This window comes from Uranotaenia lowii, chromosome 2 (assembly GCF_029784155.1).
Source record: "Uranotaenia lowii strain MFRU-FL chromosome 2, ASM2978415v1, whole genome shotgun sequence".
Taxonomy (NCBI): Eukaryota; Metazoa; Arthropoda; class Insecta; order Diptera; family Culicidae; genus Uranotaenia; species Uranotaenia lowii.
In genome coordinates this window covers 333,869,592-333,896,204 of record NC_073692.1, presented here as the reverse complement: position 1 = coordinate 333,896,204, position 26,613 = coordinate 333,869,592, and the positions used below count along the sequence as shown (strand labels likewise).

General features: G+C 34.3%; 1 protein-coding gene across 4 annotated transcripts in view; it reads left to right on the top strand.

The window, feature by feature from the left end:
- Positions 1–26,613, top strand: part of LOC129747376 (uncharacterized) — a 175,490-nt gene that overhangs the window by 15,327 nt on the left and 133,550 nt on the right. For all 4 annotated transcript variants that reach the window (XM_055741551.1, XM_055741549.1, XM_055741552.1 and 1 more), the window contains one exon: positions 14,578–14,780. In XM_055741551.1, the coding sequence (XP_055597526.1) occupies positions 14,714–14,780 (67 nt within the window). In that variant the 5' untranslated portion in view covers positions 14,578–14,713. Of the gene's footprint in view, positions 1–14,577; positions 14,781–26,613 lie in introns of those variants that run through there.

Below are 26,613 nucleotides of genomic sequence, written 5' to 3'. Positions count from 1 at the left end.
AAAAACAAAGCATTTTTTATCGTCAAATAAAGTTCTGTTGAGATTATGAAGTGGAGTTTGTTTTCCTTGATTTATATATTTTAAAAATAAATTTGCTTTAACACCGTTCTGATGAAATATGAACATCGGCTGATAATTATAATTATGCTTTGAATACTGATAGTAATTTCTATGTGTAGGTGTTATAATTTCTGTAAAAACCGTTTTGTTTTTAAATTTTTCAAATATTGAATTCACCCTCTCCATGTTCCTTTTCAAATCTATGAAAGCATTTCAAAATTTAAAAAAAAATCAATTTTTTGGTTCTAATTTGAGCTTTATTTGGTAAACGTCAAGGTGATTTAACCAAAAAATTCTGTGATGGTTTTTAGTGATGGAAAAAGCATTAATTTGATCTTAAAGTCGTGACAAATTGAATATTTTTTACAATTCCCTTCAGAAAAATCGATTAGAATTAATAATCTGATCAAGATTTTCCAACACAAGAAAAAAATCTATGTATGTTCGAAGAAGAAAATTTATAATTTTTGAAACACGTACAACCCTTAAAAAAAATCTGTAAAATCTGAGAATATTTCTAAAATTCTGTGTTCCGTAACACAGATTCTGTCATGAAAATTTGGTCAAAGTTCTTTATTATTTTAGCTTTTCCGGCAATCTTGGTAAACGTGCATTTTCTTCCATAAACTTTAAAAGAACTTCTATCAACTTTTATATCCTCTTTTTATTCTTAACTTAGTTCCTAAATCATATCTCTGCAATCCAATTATTATTAACAATTTCATGTCTGTTTTAAAATCAATTTTATTTCTGAGTCTTCATCAGAATTTTGGTTTTGGTTTGTTCTAAAATTAAAGTAAAAACTGAATATTCATAACATATGAAAATCTTTACCTTTCAAAGCTGATCGGGTCAATATGACACAAAGCGCACATTTCAATCATCATTTAAATACCAACTGAAAGACTTTGTATGTTCTATGAAGTGATGATCAAAATAACAACAAAAAACTAAAATTTGAGTTTAAAAAAATCGGTTAGTTGAAAAATGAAATGTTGGAGCCAAAGTAAGATGTGTATTTTCAAGTAAGGTTTATTTTTGTACTGGAAGATCACTAACAGCTATCAAAACTTTCATAGGACTCCAACAGATTTGTACATCATCGGATGGATCTGTTCTTGACGATTCTAAAATTCCGAGATACACTGATTTGAAATTGTTTTGTTTTGAAATTTACCACACAACGAATCTAATTATCAATATTGGTTAACATCGGTGTGTGACACCACCAACAAACTACTAAAATGATCAACATTACAAATTCGCAAGCAAAAACTGAGAATCAATAAATTTTAACATTTATTTTAAGAAATCAAATAGATTAAATTCCAAATCTCTTATGGTATTAATATTTAAAATATGAATTTGTGGTTAGAATTCATAAAAACATTGATTAGAGCGCCGATGTGGTCTAGTGGATAGGCTGGTGCGAGTCTGGTAACCCAGGCGTACTGGGTTCGATTCCCGGTATCGGCAAGAAAAACTTTTCGGTTCGAATCCGATAAGTTTGCCGACAGGTAAGATGTGTTTCCATATAAAATTAAATATATAAAAACTAAATATTTCAGAGGGAATGCATCTGGGGATAATCTGAAGAGACTATTGCAAGCGGAGTGGAGTGCCAACCATTGTAGGTCTCTGCAGATTGGATGTCTTCTCTCGACGAACCATCGGCCGTGGAAGCCCTAGAAGTAATTCGAAGGCCAAGCCACACAGACATAGGCTGGACCTTGCTACCGATGGGGGAACCATACATACATACATACATACAGAATTCATAAAAACATTGATAGAAGGATCAATCTGAACCCATGATACATTTGAGACTCAAAGGACATTATTTTTAAGATTTAAATAGTTTGCAAAAGGAACCACTTGAAAGAGTTACGATTTTGAACAGAATTGTGAATTTAAACTCAAATTTTTATCATCGAAAAATATAATTTATTTAAACTAGTGTTCCTTCGGCAGCCGAACACATCAATCGGACAACGCAACGATCGAGGCGATCGAGGCGTGGCTAAAAGTGGTGGGGGCAAGGGAACGGCAAACGAGCGAGAAGGTGGTGCGAGGTACTGTTAGCTCAGTTTGTCGGGCAACGATCGTTCCTGTGCATTGTTTTCGGTAAGCTTCGTTCTGTTGTTTCGTTGTGTAATTTTATTTCAGCGATGCTTCGAAATCATCAATACAGAACTGTTCTCTTCGTTTTGTGTGTTTTGACGTAATGATTGGAACGAAGATAAAATCAATCTGCACATAAAGCGGGCCATAGACTACACAAATTGGCCTGTACAAATTCGATGATTCCACGACGATTGTTTGATCTATGCTCGCCCACACACTACACAAACTTATTTCACGCGAACACAAACGATTGCTGGCGAAAACAGCAACAAAAAAAAAACCATCTCCACCCCGGCTGGGAGGATGTTTTGTACAAAATATTTCGATCCCGACCGATTTTACTCCAACCGTTTGGGCACTCATTCAAGCAGTGCCATACACTATGCAAATCGTGTTTACAGCGACAAAATTTCATCGAATTTCATCGCATTTGTACAAATGTGTAGTCTGTGGCCCGCTTAAAGCGTAAAACTCGGAAGAAATCAGCAGGACGATTTTTCCGAAGCAAGTTTACGCACATCTGCTAATTTTTAGAAATCTGGTTGCACGGCGCCCGATAAGTAGTGTTAGGCCGGAAAGTGTTAGGCCTAATGGGTTAAAAGGTCGACGGATGTTCGGCCGAATAGGACAATAGGCCGAATGGGACATTAGGCCGAAGGTTATTTGGCCGAATATTATTTGGCCGAATGGGTGTAAGGCCGAATGGTCATTAGGCCGAATGGACGATAGGCCGAATGGTCGTAAGGCCGAATGGTCATTTGGCCGAATGGTTATTAGGCCGAATGGTCATTAGGCCGAATCCTCGTAAGGCGGAATGGTCGCTTGGCCGAATGGTCATTTGGCCGAATGGTCAATAGGTCGAATGGTCGCAGATCCGGTCTTAAGGCCGAATGGATGCACAAACCATTTGCGCATGTGAAAATTGAAGTCCCAGATAACCCTAGCAATATTCAAGTGTATCTAAAAGAGTGCCTCCAGAAGCGGATCCTACGTTTCTTCAAAGCTCACGATGATCCGAAGCTCTTCGGATTTCGCATCTCGCCAGTACTCCAAGGAAGAAGTAGAGTGGTTCAAGGCAGACGGAGTTAATTTTGTGCCAAAAGAGCGCCCGATCGAAAAGTATTAGGCCCTTAGAAGGGGCGGACACCATCTTAAATGACTTAAAGTTGTGAAGAATGTCATGAAGAGGGCATAGGTTTTCACACCAAAATTGGTCGATCCTGAAGTATTGCTGATTGTCATGGCTAGGACTAATGTTCGAGAATTGGGTTAAACAAGTGAAATGAAAAAAAGAAATGATTGAGGCCACAACAAGCTCCTATTGTCGGTATCGATATCATGTCGACTACTTTCAATCAATCACAGAAAATCAACGTATTTCGTGTTGGTTGAATGATTGAAAACTACTGAAGAACTCTATTTAGTTTGGGAAAATCGTCATTTCAACCACTATTTTGTTATGAGATTTTGAAAAATCTTTAATTATGATATTACCAGCAATACCGGTTTTCTCAATAACGAAATTTTGAATTTCAGGGCTCAAAAGCGATCAAAGGCCAATCTTTAGATGATCAACCATTTATGTTCAGATTTTTTTTGTTCAATTTTTGAGTCTAAAAAAAATGGATTGGATCAAAATAGATCATATTTTTCTATTGTGCACGCGTCCTAGAGTATGATGATTGTAAGATGGTTGTCAAGTTAAAAACCAATTAACAACCCTATTGATAGGTATCAAATGGCGTGAATCCTTCTAAGGTTTCCATATAACCACCGATCGGCACAACTCCTTGTGCGCTCCCACGCAATGTCGTTAATAGTCGGCAATAATCGCCCATACATGTATCTAGATGTATGCATACTGAGCCACACGAACTTAAGTCCAATCGGACTAAACTTTTCTTGTCTTCCCATTTCCCTCCCACTGACCATCTGACTATCTTTTTGTCGATGCGTCTTGTTTTTGTTTCTGCCCTTCCCTACTGCTCTAACGAGAGGCGCTGACATGAATAAATTCATTTCACTACTCACTGAACGTTCGCGCGCCACTCCTATCTTGTTCGCGGCTAGGCGCCATCAATAGAGCGCCAAGTCAATAGAGAGAAAACCTTTGTCGGAATGAAGCGATAATTTTAATAATTTGACGTCACGTTGGCGTTTCGGTTTCTTTTTCAAGTGTCCCATCCAATGGTCTGGTCAGTTGGTTTGTCAGCTAGCCATCTAGTGCAGCGGAACGCAGGATTTGTGAATGGGAAATTTGATCTAGATTCCGTTCATGCCTTGTTTGGAACTACTGAATCAATACTGGGGATCAGTTGCTCTATTAATTTAAATTAGATCCGATATGGATGGATCATTAACGGAACTGTGGCCTGATGTGCATATCCTTCATAAAATATTTAACGGATGATATTTGCATCTTTGATTGGTTTATTGAGCTTCAAATTATAATATTAACTTAAATCGTATCATGACCCGAAAAATCTTAGACGTATTTGAAAATTAACAAACAGTAAAGTAACAAACTTACAAACATTACAACTTTTGCGAATGACAAAAGTGACTCCTTAACCGACTTGAAATCACGTTCAAATTTATGTTTGAATCCACGTTCAATTACAAAAAGTTGTTTCAAACTCTACGAGAAGGAAAGTATACTTTATTTCTAAAACTTATGAAAAGTTTTATTAGGCATACAATGTAATAACTTCATTGTAACCCTCGACAAGAAATTCGATACTTCCTTATCGTTACAGAGTGGATGTCTGTTTAATAAATTCCATGAAAATTTTAATTATCGCCATATCTAGCAATAGTCTCAATAAATTTTAGAATTTAATCGCAAACTGGCAAAGTTGCACACTAAACACATTTATTATCTACGCATTTATTCCCGTCCCAAGTGATAAACTATCAATCGCTCAGCGGGTTGCCCGCGTTAACTCGTTTTACGGTTCACCTAATGTCGCCCACCTTAAGTGTGGTGCAAATTAAGCTGCGCGACGTTGAGGTTCACGATCTTGTCTGTCGTTTTGGATATTAAAAACAGGGACTTCCCACCATCACCGTATCCGCAAGCAAGCATATTCGCACACAAAATATGGTCACTTGTCACATCTTTTGCGATGTGCCGGTTGCCTGATCCATGTCAATCACTGGCGGTGCGGTTTTCGTTTCGGTTTCTGATTTTTTAATACTTTTTTCTCGTTCTGTGGATCTGGTTCAAATTTCCTCAAACAAATTTACGTTTTGCACCTGGCTTCGAAGGAAAATTTACGAGCATAATATCGGGAAGCCACAACTTAGATGACAGGGTTATCCAACAGCTTTAAATTATTGTTATTGCTTGCAAATCAAGAAGCCATATCATGTAATGTAGTGATAATGTCTTTGTTGTTCAGTTTTTAAACTTGCGGTTTCTCGTCTTAGTCACTTCTCTCGTTCAACTATATAGTGAATAGTCGCTTTCACTGTGGTTTTTGTCCACGCTGCGCATTTTAGCAGCAATGAAGTAATTTGTAAATTGTTACACATTGTAATCGGTTGCTAATATCGGTTGATTTACATTGTTTTAGCAAGCACTTAGGAATACATGTATAAACATGAGTCACTGGCAGATAGAATATTCAATAGAGTGCCATATGTACACACACAAATCCGACTCTACTCCAACAATGACCTTCCTTGGAGGTGGAATTATTGGTATAAGATTCTATGCCGGCCCGGCATTTACAAGCTTTCTTATATCTGGCATTGTCCTCCCAGCGCAACCGAATTCCATATATCCGAAAGAAACCAAGTAAAATATATCCGATTTCCTATTACAAGACGAAGCAGGATGGAAACCATCAGCCTGCAAAGATATTGTCGAAGGATATACCGAGCGTTGTGTGTGTATGTAAAACCGGCATTAGAAAAAAAGTCTTTGTTTCCGACCGACGACAAAAAACTACTTGCCAAGATAAGCTGTGCGTGGCAATAGAAAACAGTTTCTAGTTTCCAATCCGCACCCCATTTCCCTCCCATTCTCATCCCTTTTCCTATGAAGATAAAGGAGGATGAAATAAAACACCGACCAAAGGCAGACGGCAAAATGCAGAGCGTTTTTTTTATAATCGGCGTTGGTAGTAAGACTATGACAATAAACTTTCGTTTGCTAACCGACTCAGATAGAGCACTGGGTAAGATATCAGATTGGCAAGCCGAGATGAGATGTTGCAGTGAGTTCGATTCTCACTCTATATATATATGACCCATTCCAAAAGCCTCTCAAATGGAGAACCGATTTTCATTTTTCGTTATTTAAAAATAATTTACCCCTTCTGGCTGTGATAGACTTGGACTACATGTTCGAAATATACCGTTTCCTAAAAGCTATTGATCTTCGTCTCTAATTCTTTTAATTTTCATATTTCCCTATCTATCTTTTCTTTTCTTTAAAAGTGAACTAGTTATAAGCACACAATTGTAATCAAACAAAACGTGTTTGGCTCCTTAAAGCCTAAAGGTATGAGGCGTGATTCAGAGACATATTTCAACGCTTTAACAAATAAATATTTCTAAGCATAAGTATTTTTTTAACAATAATATCTACATCATCGCACATATAAATTTTGTATAAAGTTGATGTGCGCAGTATTGCAAACCTTATCTGCTTATATGAGCCATTTATTAAGATTCAATTCCCTTTATTTTTGGGTATAAATGGATCGATTTCATCATTAAATCACATTATTCGTTGAGTTTTAAAGCGTTTTAGTAAATTAAGCATTAATTTTAAGATTAAATTTTGATTTATTCCATGTAGCTGACCATAAAATTCCGTGACGTCACAACGCTTTGCAAAACCCTGCTTAAAAATATAGCGCGTTGTGACGTCACGAAACTGAATCGCTCCAAATTAAATTTAAATGAACATTTGAAAAAACTCAAAACAGCGATTTGTTGGTTTTAATAAAACAATACTTTTCTGAAATTTTCATAAAATTTGATCGAATAGAAGAGCAGAAAAATGCACTCTTTAAAAAAACTGAAAAGTGGAAAAAGAGGCGCTTTGGGACGTCATAATTTCTATTGCTTATATTTTGATAACTATTTGTTCAATAAAAATACTTTTAATTTCAGTTTGTAACGAATTAAATTCTGAACTTAGGAGTATTATTTTTTTAAATGTGCGATATAAACTGTAAAATCTACAAACAATATACCAAAAATTGTTTTGCAAACGTTGTGACGTCACGCTGGAATGGGTCATATACATGTTCACTTATGAGATGAGTTACCCAACAGGATGAAAATCCCATAATATGTTTTTCTTGATTCGCTAGAATGTAATGGTCATGCATCATTTTCCATGGCAGCTCGAGTCTTTATGCCAGTATTGCTAGTATTTTTTTTTCGTCGCGGAACCCCCAAGCTTGGTTTAAAATGACTTTCTGAATGTTTCAACACGAGCGGTTCAAGCACGAGCTGGCTCAATCGAATTAAAATTTGCATGGAGATTCTTGGAAAAATGAATGAAAAATCTACATACTTTCACTCTTCTTGTTCTAAAATATGCCTTAAGTATGTTATTGAGTTCAGATTTCAGAATGTAGAGTTTAAACAATGAGGAACATATTTGAAAAAGATTGTAACGCGATACAAGTTTACTGTGGTGAGATATTTTGCTTATATTTTGTGTACGGTGAACATGAAAAACATGTTTCCCATGTAAAATTGAGCACGTAATTCAAAAATGAAATATTTTAAAAATAACTAAATAAAAAAGAGTTTGAGCTATGTTGAAAATATTACAGTTTGCTGAAAGCAAAAAGTGCTTATACATAAATCCAAACATCTCGAGATACATATCATAAAATTGAAATTTTTTCCCTCATAATGATAGTAAATAAACCTTCATATTTTCAACAGGTATTGATAAAGGCCCTAGTGAATTCGTTGTTTAAAATTGAATTTTGAACAGTTTGAATTATAAAAATCGAGTCTATAAGAGCATGTTCGCTCGTGTAGGGAAAAGTTGTAGAAATTTTGACACTTTTAGCACATTTTTAAAATATTACCATGCAAGAATGTTTTGAAGATCTGAAGGCATTTAATTTTTTTTTCTCAATTATTTCAAGTTTTTATTTCCGATTTCCTAGTTTTGATTTCTTTTCACAGATTTGTAGAAATTGAAATGGTATGATTAAAATAAAGTTAATACTTTTTTCCCTCGGGGCCCTCTGAGCAATTGCAATATATTGCAATCCCCCCCCTCCCCCCTCTCTCCCCCTAATCTGGCCTTAAAAAGTATTTGTTTGTGCATTCATTTGTTGATTATGGACAAAAAAAATGGCAATTCAAGTCTTTATGTCTCAATAAATAGCATTACAATTACTTCTCCTTGAGAATTGAAAACAAACGGAAAGAATACATTTTTTTACGAAATGACTTTGTATTAAAAACGTTGTCTAAATTTTGAAATCAAAAACTCAAAAATGTTCCTGACTTATAGATTAAATTGACGTTTTCCTACTCGTACATTAGACTAAGTCAATTTGGGGTCATTTTTGAATTTCTCAAACCCTGCGGTCTTATAAGCTTTGCTTTAGTTCAAAACTCATGATTTTTTTGCAAGTTTTTTAATTAACCTTGACATGAGAAAACTTGAACTTTTATGTTTGTATGGGGAAATCAAAAATTTGATTCTGAAAAACCAACATAATTTGTGTTTCTTTTGTTTGGTGGACCCTCTCTGCCCTTACAAAGAAGGGAAGGAGTCTCAAACCTTTATAGAAACCTTTCCAAAGCTTTCCCCTGTCAATTTTTCATAGAGTGGTTCAGTAGTTTTCGAGTCTATAGGAAACAGGCAGACAGATATGTGTAGCATCCAAGCAACGGAAAGAAAACTTCTTGTACGATACCGAAAGTTATCTGGTCAGCTTCAGTGGCTAAATCGTATGAAAGTTCGAAACCGGCTGCCCCCGTAATATCCAGCGATGCTTGAAAATACCGATTTTAATGTGGCATCGCTGCGCTGGTAATATCGAGTCGTCTCCGAAGTGGCTTGAGAACAACCTCTCTCTCTGATTTTCTTCTTGTATGATATATTATGGAAGGTATGCCATTAGCACGTTTTAATCCATATATAACATAACTCTACAATATGTATGAAGTTTTTCGGAAAATCAATTGAAATAAAATTCAAATCATTTAAAAAAATTGACAAGTCTGTAATTACATTCATTTTTAAAATTAAATATTAGCCTATTCGGCCAAATACTTAGTTCAACTATTCGGTGAGCCGAATATTTGGCTTAACGGGTTTTTACATTTCTAAAAACATATTTTCTAGATGAATAGAAGAAGAACAGGACTTTCAACCTTCGCAGGAAGTCTAGAAGAAATAAAAATGTAAATTCTTTTCAAGTTGTTTTTGCCCCTGGAGTTAGGCACCGCCATTAACATTTCGTGTATTGTAGGTGTGGGTGATAAAAACGGTGATTACAGGGGATTGGAAAATCAACAAATATTTGCACAGTGAAATACTATGCAATGATTTGTGTTGTAAATGCTGAAAACTATTTATTTTTGTAGTTCAACAGTTATACACGATTTTCAATTTTGTTTATTTTCTTTTACCCAAAAAGTTTTGTTCTGGTAATAAAATAGTAGGTACATTGGGTAGACAGTAGGTACATTGGTATACATTTGACAGAAATATTACGGAAACCGTTCAACAGCTGTCCCGATTTATTCCATTTTACGGTGCTCTAAATTCTTGATGACTGGTGGTCAAAAAAAGTGAAATTGGAAAATTTAAACAAAATCTTCAATCCAATTATATTGCTGAGGTAAGTTGAAACATTTTAAGAATTCTGGCTATTTCAACCTTTGAATGCATAGTATTGTAGAATTAAACAATAACTAAATTCAAAATACTTCAAATATGTGTGAATATTTTTTAATCATATACTTACGAAAAAATTCTATAGATTTAAGCGGTTAGCTTCTGATATTATTAGTACAGAAATTTAATTTAATTGTGAGATTTGAGATCAATTTTTGCCATCAATCAATCACAAACATCCTTCTGCACTAAATGAACAATGTTTATTTGAAATTTGCAAAATCATAATGACACACATGCAGGATCTCAATTAAACTTCATGTTTTCTCAAAGAGATTCCTTTTTACTTAACTCTAAGCATACATCTTCCTAGAATATGATGGCTAGCATCTGACAAATGCTAGCATCTGGCAATTCTCCATATCACGATAACAGTTCTGTTTTTGCAATCTTTGCTATGGTTTTTTGTACCTTTCATAAAATCAATTTAAACATTTCAAATTCTACAATCAAAGGCGTGACTCAGTTGAACTAGTTCCACATTGCCAATTAATGGATGCCACTCCGTGATTTTCAAAATCAAAGCTTAATAAATCAATAATTTAACTAAATAATTCTAATAAACTTCAATTGAACGGCTTCAGTTGTTTTCCTTTAATGATGTTATTTTACTGAATCAGTAATCGATATTCATTAACAAAATCACATTAAAGGAATAAAATAAATCTATATAATATTGGGTGTCACTATGTCAAATAAGCACTTTAAAATTCTTCTCAGGAAAAGAAGAAGTATTCGTGGGCCCAATAAAAAAAAATGGGAAAAAAGTTATTGCTGATTTCTTGTGCGTGTTTTTGAGACTGTTTTAAAGAAAATTGGCATGATAGAGATCAAATCAATTTCCAACGATTGAGATGTTGAAAAAAATGTTCAAATTATATTTATTTTATTTTGGAATGATTTGTAAATTATAGAGTTAAAATTATTAAATCATATTTTGTAAAATTTGGTAGTCTAACACAATAGCTAAAAACTTTAAACTATAACTATAATAGTTTAAAATTTGTGAGCTAACCGCATAGTTGTTTTGCTCTATTGGCTCATTTTTTATGAAACACTAGCTGACCCGGTGTGCTTTGCTACACCTTTTAGAATCAAATGATATTTTCAAAAATTATTCAAATTTTTATTGTTTTAATGGCGTTATTTTGAATCAAATTATAACAGAATTCATAAGAAACCGCTATAAAATGAGAGCTGCAGCTCGAGTTTCGAATTGAAACACAAAGATAACTTAAACTAATATTCTGAATCTTGCTCTAAAAATTTGTGTTAAAAATCTGATAATTTTAATCGGTCTGGAGGGTCTCAAATTAATCGTACGCAGACAATCTAAATATGGTTGTTTTTTTTTTATATATTCTGGATTTATGTTAAAAAAACTGATAAGAAGGCCCCCTCCCCTGTACTTTCCTTCACCCCCTGCCAAATGGAGGTCGTGATCTTTAATAGTCATACCCATTTTTTAAGTTTTTAAGCTTCACAACAAAATTTATATGGAGCCTCCTCCTTTCTTCCCATCTCTACACTGTAAAGAGTAAGGGTCTATAACAATCGTAAAAACATATCTCGTAACCAAGTATCTTTCCATGCCGTATTTGTTTCCATTTGTTTGCTTCGTTAGCATAAATTGAGAACTTATGCTAACAAAATTGTATTGGGCTGACCTCCCTCCTCCTACGTACCTACTCACTGAAAGGAGGATGGTGTGTCAGAAAATCGTAGAATCATACCATAATGCCATGTTAAGTTTTTTCCATTTCTCAGATTTTGTAAGTTAAATGAAAGCCTCCTCTTCCCTTCCTATATTCCCAATTCTATCATTCTACTGCAAGAAAGGTATTGTTTCACATAGAAATAGTATTTTTCGAACTCAAATACTTTTAGATGCCAAATTTGTTTTCATTTGCTCGATTAATTCTCGAGTTTTGCAAAAAATTGTATGGAAGCACCCATTTTCCCTTTATATCTTTCCGCTGAAAAAAGGTGGGGCCTCAATTTATGATAGAAAAATTTCTCGTTTCCAAATACCCTCATATGCCAAAGATGGTTCAATTTGCTCGATCAACAGTTATACTGAAAATTGTAAGGGAGACCTCTCCTCCCCCTTTTCATTCACCTCTTTGTAGGAGTGAGGGATACCAAATATTCATAGAAGTATTTCTCGTACCCAGATATCATTTCATGCCAAATTTGGTTCCATTTGCTTTTGTAGTTCTTGAGTTATGCAGTAAAAATTGTATGAAACTCCCCTTCCTTTTTCCTTTCTCCTCGCTGGAAGAAAGAAGGGGTCTCAAACAATCATTAGAACATGTCACGTTCCCAAATACTCGTCCATGCCAAATTTGGTTTAATTTGCTTAATTAGTTTTTAAGTTATTTAAAAAATTATAAAAGAGGCCCCCTGCTCTCTTTATATCACCCTACTGGAAAGAGGAGTGGGTTCAATATCTTGATTAGTTTTCGAGTTATATCTAAAATTGTAAGGTAGCCCCCCTCCCTCCTTCCTTTCACCCCCCAAATTTGATACCAATTGCTTGATGGGATCTCGAGTAATGCAGAAAATTTTCTTTTGTATGGGAGGCTCCTCCCTCCCTTCATGAGGGAGGGTTTCTCACCTTCAAAAGCTGCTCATTGTCTGTTTTTCGGTAACTTTAACAAGTAACTACATGGTTTTGCACCGTATTATCAACCCTGAAAAGCCACAGTATTTGATACCGTCACATAGCTCTTCCTATCACAGGAGATTTTTTTAGGTCCGAGGCTTTTTGAAGAGGATTAATTATCGCACTTCTTTGAAACTGATTCAAAAGATATCAGAATTTAAAACAATTTGGCTTGACATCAATTAAGTTTGAAATTTGGAAAATGGAACAAATAGTCATTGAGTGAATAAGTAGAAATATTGTACCATATTGTAACAAGTTTTAAGATTAAAATCTTACGTTTTATGAATAAAAAACTGAAATTATAATAAAAAATATATAAGCTCTTAAATTTATCACAACTCACTCATATTCCTTTTATTATTTTTTTTTTCAAAACAGTACAACATGAAAACGAAATTGACAAATTGACGTGATCGAAAAATATTAACGAATCAAATCATGTTCTCCATCCGAAGAACATATGTGACCATTTACACCGGACAAAAATGAAAAAAAGTAACACAAACCTCAACAACCTGACACTCCTCCGCCCTCATCTTTTAGCGCCATGTGTATGTTAATGAGACCGTTTCGTTGCCGACTGCCATCCGCGCCCCTTGAAGAAGAAACAGAAGAAGATCGCGACCACACGATCGCGAGGGTGTTTTCATTAACGTCGTCAACGATGTCGATTATCATGTGAAACGTGCTCGTTCCTTCTCTTATAGTTAGAGAAATGAAATGAAATCGACAAGCCGGAGTAGGACTAGGTACGAGGGCGTGATTTAGTGCGTCGACTTATTGTGTGTGACACAGCAAATGGGCCAATTTGTCCCGATATTATCTTAGGAAGACGAGAAAGGAGGGGATAGGACACTTAATATTCATCAATGAAAATGCGATTCACGGCCAAGAACGCACTTCATCGTCCCACCTTCGGTTGAAGTTGTGCATTGTATGGATATTTTTGCACCAACAATGACACTTGACGACAATGAAATTCGAATATCCCGGATTTATACTATCTTACCTTTTTTTTTTTTGTTTCTCCCTTGCTTGCTAACTATATGGCGATCTAATGTTAATAAAGTTGTATCAACCAAAGTAGAAGTTCTTTGGCGCCCCCTTTTTTGGAATGTTGCTGTACGAAGATGAATGGTCCACATAGGGGGACAATTTTGTGGATCGACTGTCATCATTATCATTCCTGGCGTGGCAATCATGACCACCCCACGCTCAAGTGCGTGAATGAATTACCAGCAGCGATGTAGCTCGACTCACTTAGCAGTGATTTAATACCTACCGTTAGTGTTAAAATTTTTCCTCACATTCGTAACAGTATTTTTAAAAGTTTGGAAAAGTTGAGACAAATGATAAAAAGGTTCAACATTTGAGATTTTTTTTTGCCAAGATTTCAACACTTTTCCCTAACCAGACTTTCCCAGTTTACAAATTTTCCGCCTCATTCTTTCCACCCAAAAAACTATGCGCAAAATTGGACGTTTGATTAATCACTAAACATGCCGCCACTTGTTTGTTTTTTTTTGTCGGTTAGAGTTTCGGTGGGAAAACATTGTTCATTCAACTTCGATACGTTTGGTCTATTCTTGGAGTGGAGTGATGCCGGCATAACAAGCAGTTATCTTAACTCAACTTTTGTGAGAAAAAAATTTTAGCCGGATGACAAATGAATATTAAAAAAACATGCGGCGTGCTTCGAACTAACTAATGAATTGAAGCCGATCTCAAAAAGTGGAAGCTGAGAGTGTTGTGTGGGGTTTCAACGTAATAGGAAAATGTGATTTGGAGTTGAATGAAATTTATGTGACTAATTTGAAGCATTTTTCATTTACAGTTTGAGCTGAGCTTGAAAACACAGTGAAATCTGGGTGAAGAATATTCATCAAATTTACAGTGAAGTGTTAAGTGAAACGGAAACCATATTCATAGTGAGATATTTGAAGGATCAACGACAGTAATAATTTTGAAACATGGCCTGGACAAAGCATCATAAAGTGGATTTCGGAATAACTATGATTGCAGTACTCGTAATCTTAGGTAAGTGATTTTTCATATTGTTTTATTTTTCTTAAAAATTTTGTTATTTGTTATTCAATATTTGTAAGTTTACTTTCATATTTGAAGCACTAAAATGCTCCTACTAAAAATCAATAAATAAATAAAGACCTCTATCGAGTAGAACCTACATAAGTAGTGAGTAAACACTATGAATTTATTTACAAACAAATATCGACATTCTTGAAATTCCCGATCAAAATGTGTTGATTTTCCAGAAAATATTTCGATTGCATTCCACTCAACTGCATTTTCTCACTATCGTTTGCCAAACAAAATTACGCTAACGCTGCATGGTTAGGGGAATATTCATTAAAATCGTTCACGTTCCAAAAGGCTGTCTAACAGAAAGCTGTTCGATTTTCATATGAAGTTTTATTGGTGACATAAGAAGCTATTATTCAACGTTTCGTATCTTATCAATCGGTAGCTTTAAGAGTATCTTCTACGCAACAGTATAGTAAAACTGTTAAGTCATCAATAGATAACGCACTTCCTGTTCAATAACATAATTTTCACTCAGGAATATTTGTTTCGAACTTTGAGTTCAAACATATCCCGAGGTTTGTTTACTGAACCACCCTTGAAAATTTTCTTCTACTGTTTATTATTTATCTGGCATTCCATTCATCAAACTTCAATCGCATTAGGTAGTGGAACCAATTGCAATCGAAGATTGTTTTTTTTTTCACAGAGAGTAGCTAGATAGGTTCATCTTTTGAGATTAACACGTGGAGGTATTCAAACATCATTTCTTCAAAGTAAGCTTCAATAAAAAGAAACTGATGTTAAACGGGTTTCAGAAAAATGGTAATATTTTAATAATTTAACAGCCAAATTAATATATTGGATAAGTATTTTGATATACATTGCAATTCAAGTTAAACTTTTATATGAACACTAGCTGACCCGGTGTGCTTTGCTACACCTTCCAAAAATGATTGAAATTTGTGGTCCCTAGTTATTTAACTTTTCATTTATTTGCACAGAATTTTTAATTCAATTTCAATGTTATTAAAATGTTTTTTTTTTCAGAATAAATTGCAACGTTTTTTTGTTTTGAAATTTAATTAATTTTTTTTTAAACCCGTGTTTTAATCCTTTTTATGACTCTGGATTTCTTTGCTTCATAAGTTTATAGCTTATGTAAATTTTTTTATATATGGAATTTATCTGTCCCTTCATTTGTAGAGTGGGTCTCAAACTATTCTTTAAAAATGTTCTGTAACAAAATAACTTCACGGGACACTCATTTAACCTATTAGTTCTAGAATTAATATACAAATTGTGAGAATGACCCCCTCCATCATTCCTTTAATTTTAATGGAAGGAATGGGGTCTCATACCATCAGAAAAACACTTCTTATATATAAATACAATTACATATCTTATATGGATTAAGCTCTCGAGCTATTCAAAAAAATGGGTGACTCTCTCCCCACTTTATATCTCCCCTCTGGCAGGAGAAGGGGTACATTACCCGTACACAAATATGCAAATTTGGTTCCATTTTCTCGATATGTTATCAAAATATTTTAAAAAAATGTATGAGTGATTATATCGTTCCACTGAATGGAGAGTGGTGCTAAACTACCGGAAAAACATTCATTGTACTCGAATACCCTCCCATGCCAAATTTGGTTTCGTTTGCTTTATTAGTTGTCGAGTTATGCCATAAAATTTGTATCGGAGCCCCTCTTGCTGCCGATCATCCCCTACCTGGAAGGAGAGGATCAAGATCAAACATTTCATGTATTCAAAAACATTCCCATGCCCAATTCTGATCCATTTGATCGATTGTTAGATTGTTCCCATGTCATATTTGGTTCCACTTGTTAGATAAGTGCTTGGTTCATGCAAGATAATCGTATATAAGCTCCCGTCCTCTCTAACTGTATCCCCAATTGAAGGAGAAAGAAGTCTCATATAAGCTAATAACCATTTTACGTATCGAAATGGTATCCCATGCAAAAATTGTTTCCATTTGCTCAAGTTATGCGAAAAATTTTAAAGGAGCCCTCTCTCCCCTCCCTATCACGCAACTGGAAGGAGGCAGTAGTACCTAATCTCACAGAAATATTCCATGTGCTCAAATACCCTTACAAACCAAATTTCGTTTCATTTGCTGGGTAAGTTCCCGAGTGATGTAAAAATTGTATAGCACCCTCCTCCCTTAAGATTCTACAACTTGAAGAACTGAGGGTTCTCAAAATATCATAGAAACATTTTTCGTTATCAAATACCTTCCCACAACAAATTTGCTTCCATTTGCTTGATCCAATTATGCTATCCAATTATGCTGAAAATTGTAAAAGAGCCCCCCTCCCCTTTTTTATCTCCTCACTGGAAGGAGGGAAGCAAATATTCAAAGAACTATTTATCGTACCCAAATAAACTTCCATGCCAAATTTGGTTTCATTTGATCGAAAAGTTTTCAAGTTATGCAATTTAAAAGGTATGAAAACCTCCTCCTTCCTTCCTGTATCTTCACTGGAAGGAGGGAGGGGTCTGAAATATTCATAGAACCATTCCTCGTATTCCCCTACCCTCCCATGCCAAATTTGGTTCCATTAGCTTGATTAGTTCTCCAGTTATGAAAAAAAAATGTAAGGTAGGCCCCCTCTCTCCTTCCTATCTCCTCAATGAAAGGAAGGAGGGGTACCAAATATTCTTAGAAATATTTCTCGTACCCAAGTACCCTCCCATGCCAAGTTTGGTTTGATTTTCTTGATCAGTTCTTGAGTTATGGAGACTTATTACTTTTATATGAAAGACCCCCTCCCCGCTTCCTGTTAGAGGGAGGGGTCTCAAACCATAATAGAAGCCTTCCCCGGCCTCCAATACCCCCAGCTGCCAAGTTTCAGGTAAATCGGTTCAGTAGTTTTTGAGTCTATAGGGAACAGACAGACAGACAGACAGACAGAAATTCATTTATATATATATACTAGCTGACCCGGTGTGCTTTGCTACACCTTCCAAAAATTATTGAAATTTGTGGTCCCTAGTTATTTAATTTTTCATGCACAAAATTTTAAATTCAATTTCAAGATCATTAAATTTTTTTTCAAATAAAATTGCAACGTTTTTTATTTTTAAATCTTAATTTTTTTTTATTTAAATCCGTATTTTAAGCCTTTTTATGACTCTGGATTTCTTTGCTTCATAAGTTTATAGATTATGCCAATTTTTTTTTATATATGGAATCTTCGTTGTCCCTTTATTTGTAGAGAGGGTCTCAAATTATCCTAGAAAAATTTTCTGTAACAAAATAACCTCACGGGACACTTATTTTACCTATTCGTTCTCGAATTATTATACAAATTGTTAGAGTGACCCCCTCCATCATTCCTTTAACCCTAATGGAAGGAATGGGATCTCATAACATCAGAAAAACACTTCTTGTATACAAATACGATTCCATATCATATATGGCGTCATTCTCGATAAGCTCTCGAGCTATTCAAAAAATGGGTGACCCTCTCCCCATTTTATATCTCCCCTCTAGCAGGAGAAAGAGGTCTCAATCGTTTGCTCCATTTGTTGTCGAGTTGTGCCATAAAATTTATATCGGAGCCCTTCTTGCTGCCTATCATCCCCTACCTGGAAGGAAGGGATCAAGATCAATCATTCAGTGTATTCAAATACATTCCCATGCCCAATTGTGATCCATTTGCTCGATTGAAAGATTGTTCCCATGTCATATTTGGTTCCATTTGTTAGATAAGTTCTTGGTTTATGCAACATAATCGTATATGAGCACCCGTCTTTTCTAATTGTATCCTCAATTGAAGGAGAAAGAAGTATCCAGTAAGCTAATAACCTTTTTACGTATCCAAATGATTTCCCATGCCAAAGTTGTTTCAATTTGCTCAAGTTATGCAAAAAATTGTAAAGGAGCCCCCTCTTTCCTTCCTATCACGCAACTGGAAGGAAGCAGTAGTACCAAATATTCACAGAAACATTCCATGTGCTCAAATACTCTTACAAACCAAATTTCGTTTCATTTGCTGGGTAAGTTCCCGAGTGATGTAAAAATTGTATGGAAGCACCCTCCTCCCTTAATATTTTACAAATTTAAGAACGGAGGGTTCTCAAAATATCAAAGAAACATTTCTCGTAATCAAATACCTTCCCACACTAAATTTGGTTCCATTTGCTTGATTTGCTATCCAATTATGCTGAAAATTGTAAAAGAACCCCCCCCCCCCCCTCACTTTCTATCTCCTCACTGGAAGGAGGAAAGGATAGCAAATATTGCAAGAACTATTTATCGTACCCAAATAAACTTCCAAGCCAAATTTGGTTTCATTTGATCGAATAGTTTCAAGTTATAGAATTAAAAAGATATGAAAGCCCCCTCCTTTCTACCTGTGTTTTCACTGAAAGGAGGGAGGGGTCTGAAATAATCATAGAACCATTCCTCGCAGTCCCCTACCCTCCTATGCCAAATTTGGTTCCATTAGCTTGATTAGTTCTAAAGTTATGTAAAAAATTGTAAGGTAGGCCCCCTCCCTCCTTCCTATCTCCTCACTGGAAGGATGGAGGGGTACAAAATATTCTTAGAAACATTCCTCGTTCCCAAGTACCCTTCTTTGCCAAGTTTGGTTTGATTTGCTTGATCAGTTCTTGAGTTATGAAGACTTATTACATTTATATGAAAGACCCCCTCCCCCTTTCCTGTTAGAGGGAGGCGTCTCAATCCATAATAGGAACCTTCCCCGGCCTCCAATACCCCCACCTGTCAAGTTTCACGTAAATCGGTTCAGTAGTTTTTGAGTCTATAGGGAACAGACAGACAGACAGACAGACAGACAGACAGACAGACAGAAATTTATTTTTATATATATAGATAGATATTTTCACTAGCTAAGTTTACTCGACAATGGGTGAGTTCACATAAACGTAAATTCTGATGGATTAATTTATGAAATTACCCAAGTAACCAAAAGTTCCATAAAACATTCTCTTAAAACCTTACTCAGCCCTGCTCGAAGGCTGTATAGCATTCTATACAGCTAAAAAATTTAAGTTCTTATCGAAACTTTCAAGTTCCATAACCAAAGCTGAATAAAAGGCTATTCAGCTTTTCAATGAGACTTAGATTTTTTAAACTTTTTGCAAAAAAAAAGAAAATGGCTGAGTTTTGAAATCTTACGCCACTTTCTATTACTCTTTCTACATTTGATGAATTTAATACTTACTTGAAAAATCTGCATGCTTGAATAATCGAACCTGAACCTTCCAGATGATGACTGACCACGATACCTTTGAACCATCGCCGTTGTCAGGGTAGTTGGTTTAAAAACTTGAGTTTTAATATACTAGAGAATTTCACATTCACTTTTTCGAAGTAGGCGAAATAATAAAAACGTAAACATTCAACCAAACTAAAGAGATTACATACAAAGAGGCACAGTCTGGTCCCTTTTGAAATAATAAGCTTGCAACTTTGCTGTAGGGCTGCCTTTAACACTGCTTGGTTTTGCTCGATTGGAATGACACTGACAGAAAATCAAAAATTCCAATCGTGACATTTCGTCTCTTATTTTAACCGCTTGCAGTAGGTAATTATGCAAGCAATCTTTCATTTAAATATTGGTTTTTGTAATTTTTTATTAATAACATTTTAGATTCTCTCCAAACATGTACTTAGTTGTGCAAACAATCGACGGCAAAGGGCGACCATTAACATCCGATATAAATCAGATATTTCCTCAAATGCAATCTGATTTAACAAGCATTCCGTAAATATAAGGACTAAATTAATACAAAAATATTCGTTATAAATTACCCGGTTTTATCCGAACTTGCTCGGAAATTTGATACAAAATTCAAAAGTGGTCCGGCTCAGCTCGGTGGCCCAAATTTTGTTAAAAAAAGCCCTTATTTTGCCCGGACACTAAATTCTCAAAATCAAACAATTAACTTTAATTAAGATGATTTAATTTTTTTAAAGTATGTCCAAAAATGAAATTATTGGAAGAAATTTATGGAATTTCTTTTTAAGTTTTGTTGAAAAATTAATGATTTTTTAGCACAATTTCTCGTTTTTTGTTTTAAAAGCTTTGCAAACAAATGTCTGGATATTGCCAGGTTTATGGGTAAAATAGCCCGGATTTGTAGTGCGTGGAAAAAAATCAGGCAACCTTATTATTAAGGGTTTGGCTCGTTTGGGTTTTCTGATAGATAAGTTCTTGTATTGTTTTCGATAACAATGCTCCAATTGAAAATTTAATTCAATTAAATTCACATAATTTTCAATTTTAATTGATCATTTCATCATTGTTGTTCATTTTCTACTTTTTCAATATTTCTAAACGAGGTCATGTTTAAATGAATTACCTGTTGCCGGTACGAATTGTATTGATCATACACTACAATATTTGAAATTGTTAAGAAATAATCTACCCGGAAATACCTAAATATGTGAGGGTTTAACAAACATTTTAACCGTGATTCGGGAATATATGGCAAAAAAATCTTTTAAAGAAATCATTTTTTTTTCTCATATCTCATTTTTTACTGAACCGATTTTTTAAGTCAGTAAAAAATGTTCCGATCATTTTATACAATCATATTCACTTGCTTCCTTGCAATTCAAATTCCAAAATGAAAAAATCCGAAAAACACCGCTTACTTATTCTCCCGTAAGTCATTTATAGTTTACTTGAAATAGAATTACTTTTGTGTTCACGAAGTTAAATGCTTTACGATAAAACCCGGGAAAAATCACATATTTTTCCAAATTTCTGCGATCAAAAATTTAAAAAAGTTGTCTTAAAACATAGTTTTTATTTTACTGTATCATCACTTCAACATGAGTATTGTTCGAAGTGAGTGAGTGTGTTCGAAGTGATGACACGCTTTACCAATTGTAAATTTCGTTCGTTCGGTTTTGCTTTCTACCCCCACTAAACCCTCACAAAATGTTTCTTTTGATGTTTAAAAAAAATGATAGCAATGGAAACGATTTAGAACTATTTCATATCAGTCAGGAGTTCCAATTGGATACTTAAGGTCTGATTAGGCAGTTTTTTTTCTAAGGATGCATAATGAAAGATTTCATGAATTCATTAGAGGTCCTCCAAAACATTGTTTTGTTTTGATGCGCCCGAAAAAAGTTACACGCATTAAAACTTCCAGAACAGTAGTATTTGCACTCAAGAGCGGATTAGGTTTAAAGAAATTTGTGCATCGATGTGGTGGTGGTCTTGGATAGGATTCTCGGTATCGACAAGAAAACTTTGGGTCCGAATCTCATAAACGGCTGACAGATAAGATGTGTTTTCTGCATGATCGTGCGAATGGGAAGGGGGTGGGGATGAGATTAGGAGTTCTTCAAGTAAAATTTTCAATTTATAGCATTGACGGGAAATTAATGGATGCCAAAAGGTATCATTAACTAAGGTTTACAAATATTACAGAAATTTGGCTGGCCTGTGGCAAAACTCAACCTCATGTCGCTCTAGGCCTTAGACTTTTTGATTTTACGACACTACATATTTGACCTTAATAAATTGAAACTTTCATTGTGAATTCCAAAATGCAACCATTTTTACTTCAAATTTTATTTATTAAATAATTATTTAACTCATCAACAATCTGTTAATCATGTGACACGTGTTTACTAAACCCACGATAGTCCACAGAATGAGCAACATAAAATCAAAACCCTTAGTATCCATTACTTGGTTACTAATCACTAATAATAGATATTGTTAAAAGCAATCGTTTAAATATGTCATTGAAATTTTTTTGCCTAACGATATTTTCTTCAAAAAACCAATTAGAACCTCAATTTTATTTTGAAGTTTTTAACATCTTTATGAAAAAGACATTAGGCCTTCGGCTGGTTCTTCTCTGACTCTGTGTTTTTTTGTTTCTCTTCTAAATGCTGAGCTCCACATCCCTAAGGGTTTTAATAAATTACACAAAGCATCCAAATTCGCACTTTTCCAAGGTAGAAAGAAAATACGAACTTATCATGGTTGTTTTGTGTGCCATGAATCAAAATATGCAATGAGTTTTTTTTTTGTATCATCTTTAGGTTTTGAAATAGGATAAAAACATTTTAGAAAATTCTATACTTTTCTGACAAAACTGTTAAAAAAATCAATATAAAAGTTTTGAATCAATAATCAACTTTGCCAAAGGCCGCTATCAGACTTCGGAGGGTAAAGTTATAGCAGCTTTTTTTTTTTTGTTTACTTTTCCCCATTCTGTTTGAGACGGGAATTTCGACGAATTTCGAGAGAAGTTTAAAATCATATTGAATTTTTGATATTTTCAAAGCAAACATCAATTTTTTATAGTCTCAATGTGTTCAATGAAATCAAATCTTTAATCTATTATTTTAGTCATGTCAAAAATAGGGTGATTTGCCAATCGTTGTCCCCTAACCCATCGTTGCACAGCATGACTTAAATTGTCAATATTTCAGCTGATTCTCAAATTTTGATCAAAACTAATACTGAATTTGTAATTCGGAATGTTTTCTGATGAAATGAGGCTTTTGAGATATTTTCTGCTGTTAAATGTGTATCTTATGACAGTTTTATTTTTTTTTTTTTCGCGCAGTTTTTGTGCTAATTGTTAACAAAACCCTTAACATTCCTTCTACGGCAAATAAGGTTTTACGTCGGAACAAAACATTTTTAGTATCAGTTTTCTATACGAAACGTTTGTTGGACAATTTTAACACCATGATTTTAAAAAAAATTAAGTTCCATACTTAAACAGAAAAAATGTCGGATCGTGCAATAATTGGTCCGCTCAATCTCCTCTTGCCCCATTGCTGTACATAATTCCACTGCAAAATTTGTTTGGAAATTTCAAATTTATAAATTCGTTTGCCTCCAAAAACTTTGTTTAGTTGTTTTAACAGCCAAAAATAGCAATAAAAATTTTGGAAGCGATTGATTAAGTCCTGAGTTATAACAACGTGTTTTAAATTAGAAAGAAGGCTTGTACGGAAAAACCCAAATTTTCATTCAAAAAACATCAGAGATGTACTTAAAGTTCAAAACACATAATTTTGGATTTTTAACATATTTCTTGGTTCTTACAATACATTTCATGTTAACAAAAACTAAACCTTTGCCGCCGACCGTGGCCTAGAGGATAGCGTTCCAGTCTTCTAAGCCAGAGGTCATGAGATCGAATCCCGGTCACGGCATACATAGTACACTTTCTGTGGGTCGGTGGTTTTAGCATTTGTAAGATGCTAGCCATCTTATCCTTGAAAGATGTACGCCTTAGAGTTAAGTAAATTAGATCTCTTCAAAGAAACATGAGGTTTCACTGAGATCCTATTTATAAAAAAAAAAAAAAAACCTAACTTGTTCTCCAGAAAAGATATTCATTGTCATACAAAAAATTCAAAATTGGTAAATATTTTTAATTTTAGTGCTTTGACAGCTAATTTGAAGGCTGATTAACCATAGGATGATAATAAGAAACGCATTATACTGCTTTGCATAGCCAATAAGTGTGTTGATTTAAAACTTTCGCAAAAACATGTCATGAAATTATTGAAGGCTCCGGGAAGCAAATCCATCAATTTTACAATACTTTTCAATTGATTCCAATTTTTTATTTTGAAATGATTAGAAATGTTTTCATGAAATACTTTGCTTCTTCTTATGTTGGCAAAAAATTAGGCTTAAGAATGGGCTAAACCAATAATTTAAAACAAATTTAAAACAAATTTAATTTCAAACTTATTTGAATTTCTTGGATATGCGAAAATTTCTTCTTTCATACAAATTGTCATACAAAATTGAATATGTTCATCGACTACATGCAACTAAAACAACTCGAATTGTCTATTGATATGACATTTTTTTTCTGAATAAATGGATATTTACGTTTAACTAGTATTTTTAGTAATTTCTGTACTCCAATTATTTATTTTCCACTCAGAGTTTTCATATTTTTTGCACTCAATGTTGATTTTGAATAATGAATTCAATAATACAAAGACACTTTATATTTCCATAAGTTTATTTTTTCTACGGTAAAATCTAAAAATTGAAGCTTTGAAATTATTAAACTCGTTGAAAAAACATATGTGTGTATGAAAGTCGGGCAACTTGCATTGTCTGAAAAGTGTCAAAGTCACCTCAACTTCAATGGATTTGAGAGACTACTATTTTATCAGATTTATTTTGAAATCTTTTATTCCGACCATTTACTCAACATTTTATGCAAATTTTTCTGGAAAAATTTCGAGACGGCAAATCTTAAAGAATTTTATTACATGTCAACAGCGATTCCGTTGATATTGTTAATAATATTGTCAAAATATTGTACAGTAGGAAAAATACGACCCTTAATCCCAAAAATTCGAAGTCGGAGGTTTGAAGACCCGAAATATTAATTATCTGATGTGCAATTTTCTCAGAAATTCGAATCTGCCGTCGAGTTACCGTCACTGAAGACATCTAAGTGAAGCTTTATTTGGCCCTTATCATCCAGAGAAATGAACAGTCATAGCTTTGTGAAACTTAATTTGATCCAAAACAGTTTTCTAGTCGGAAACCCACTTAAATGAAAAAAAATATTGAAATCAATTAACTTTTTGAAAAGATAAATTTTTAAACAAAATTGTATATCATGAGCATAAATCAGTCAAACGATCTGAAACTTTGGGTGTGGTTGTGTCCATTTTCAAGTTTTAAATTGATATTCATTATGTAAAAATCGATCGATTTCCAAGTCAGTCCTAAAGCAATTGTTCTATAAAATCACACCTTCTTCATAGGGGTAAAAGGAGGCATAACAGATAACGTTCTTTAATCTTTTCACCTGTAAAAAGGCACTTAAAAATTAAGCATTAAATATCTTTTAGTTTATCTATGGGAATTTAAAGAAATAAGCTCAACACTGGACAAATAAGATCAAATAACACTATACTGAAATGGCTTCGGTTAAATCAAGAGGTAGATTTGAGTTTCTGAGAAAACTTCACGTGTGATAAATGCTATTCCAGACACTCAAACCGGCGGCTTTGTGTTTTTTTTTAATTTTGGGTCCGAATTTTCCAATTCTGCATTGGACGGTTTATATGAAAGACAACCGCCCCACACCCCCCCCCCCCCCAACCCCCTCAAAAGGGGCCGTCACCAAATTAGATTGCATTTGAAGTAAAAGTTCTCATAATAAGCTTCCGTAGCAAACATCAGCCTCATCGACCGCATGGTGGCTGAGTCTTAAGAAGATTTTTAAAATGTGCAACCATTGGAAAAAATCGGACAACATTATGCACATAATAAAATTTGCCTGTGCAACTATTGGGCACTGACAAGCTGTTTTAAATGATTTTTTAAATTTTTATGTCACTATTTTCAAACACTTGAACTTTTGGATCTTGTTAACCAATCCTGTAAGAGTGTATCGACAAAAAAAAATCGGGGGAATTTGTTTGAAATAACTGAAATACAGCATAAAAACCAAAATCATGTGCTTAGCTGTACAACGATTGGCAAATCACCCTACTTGCAATGTTTTTTTTTTTTCATATACAGGGTGGCCACAACTTTTTCATTTTGGAATTCCCGGTTTTTTCCCGGTTTTCACGGTCAAGGTTTTCAAATCTTTTATTGTCCATTTTCGTCAGAATATAGCAAAATTTTCAACATTTTCCATTGATTTGGTTGTTTCATAACACTCAAATCATTGAACACTTAGACAAACTCGATTCTATTTTAAGGTATTTATCACATTTTCTTAAAATGATGAAAAAGAACATCCTACCCAAAATCGTTATGGGTTATTAAGTCGTGTTTACAAAAAAATTAGCAATGGATTGTCAGCA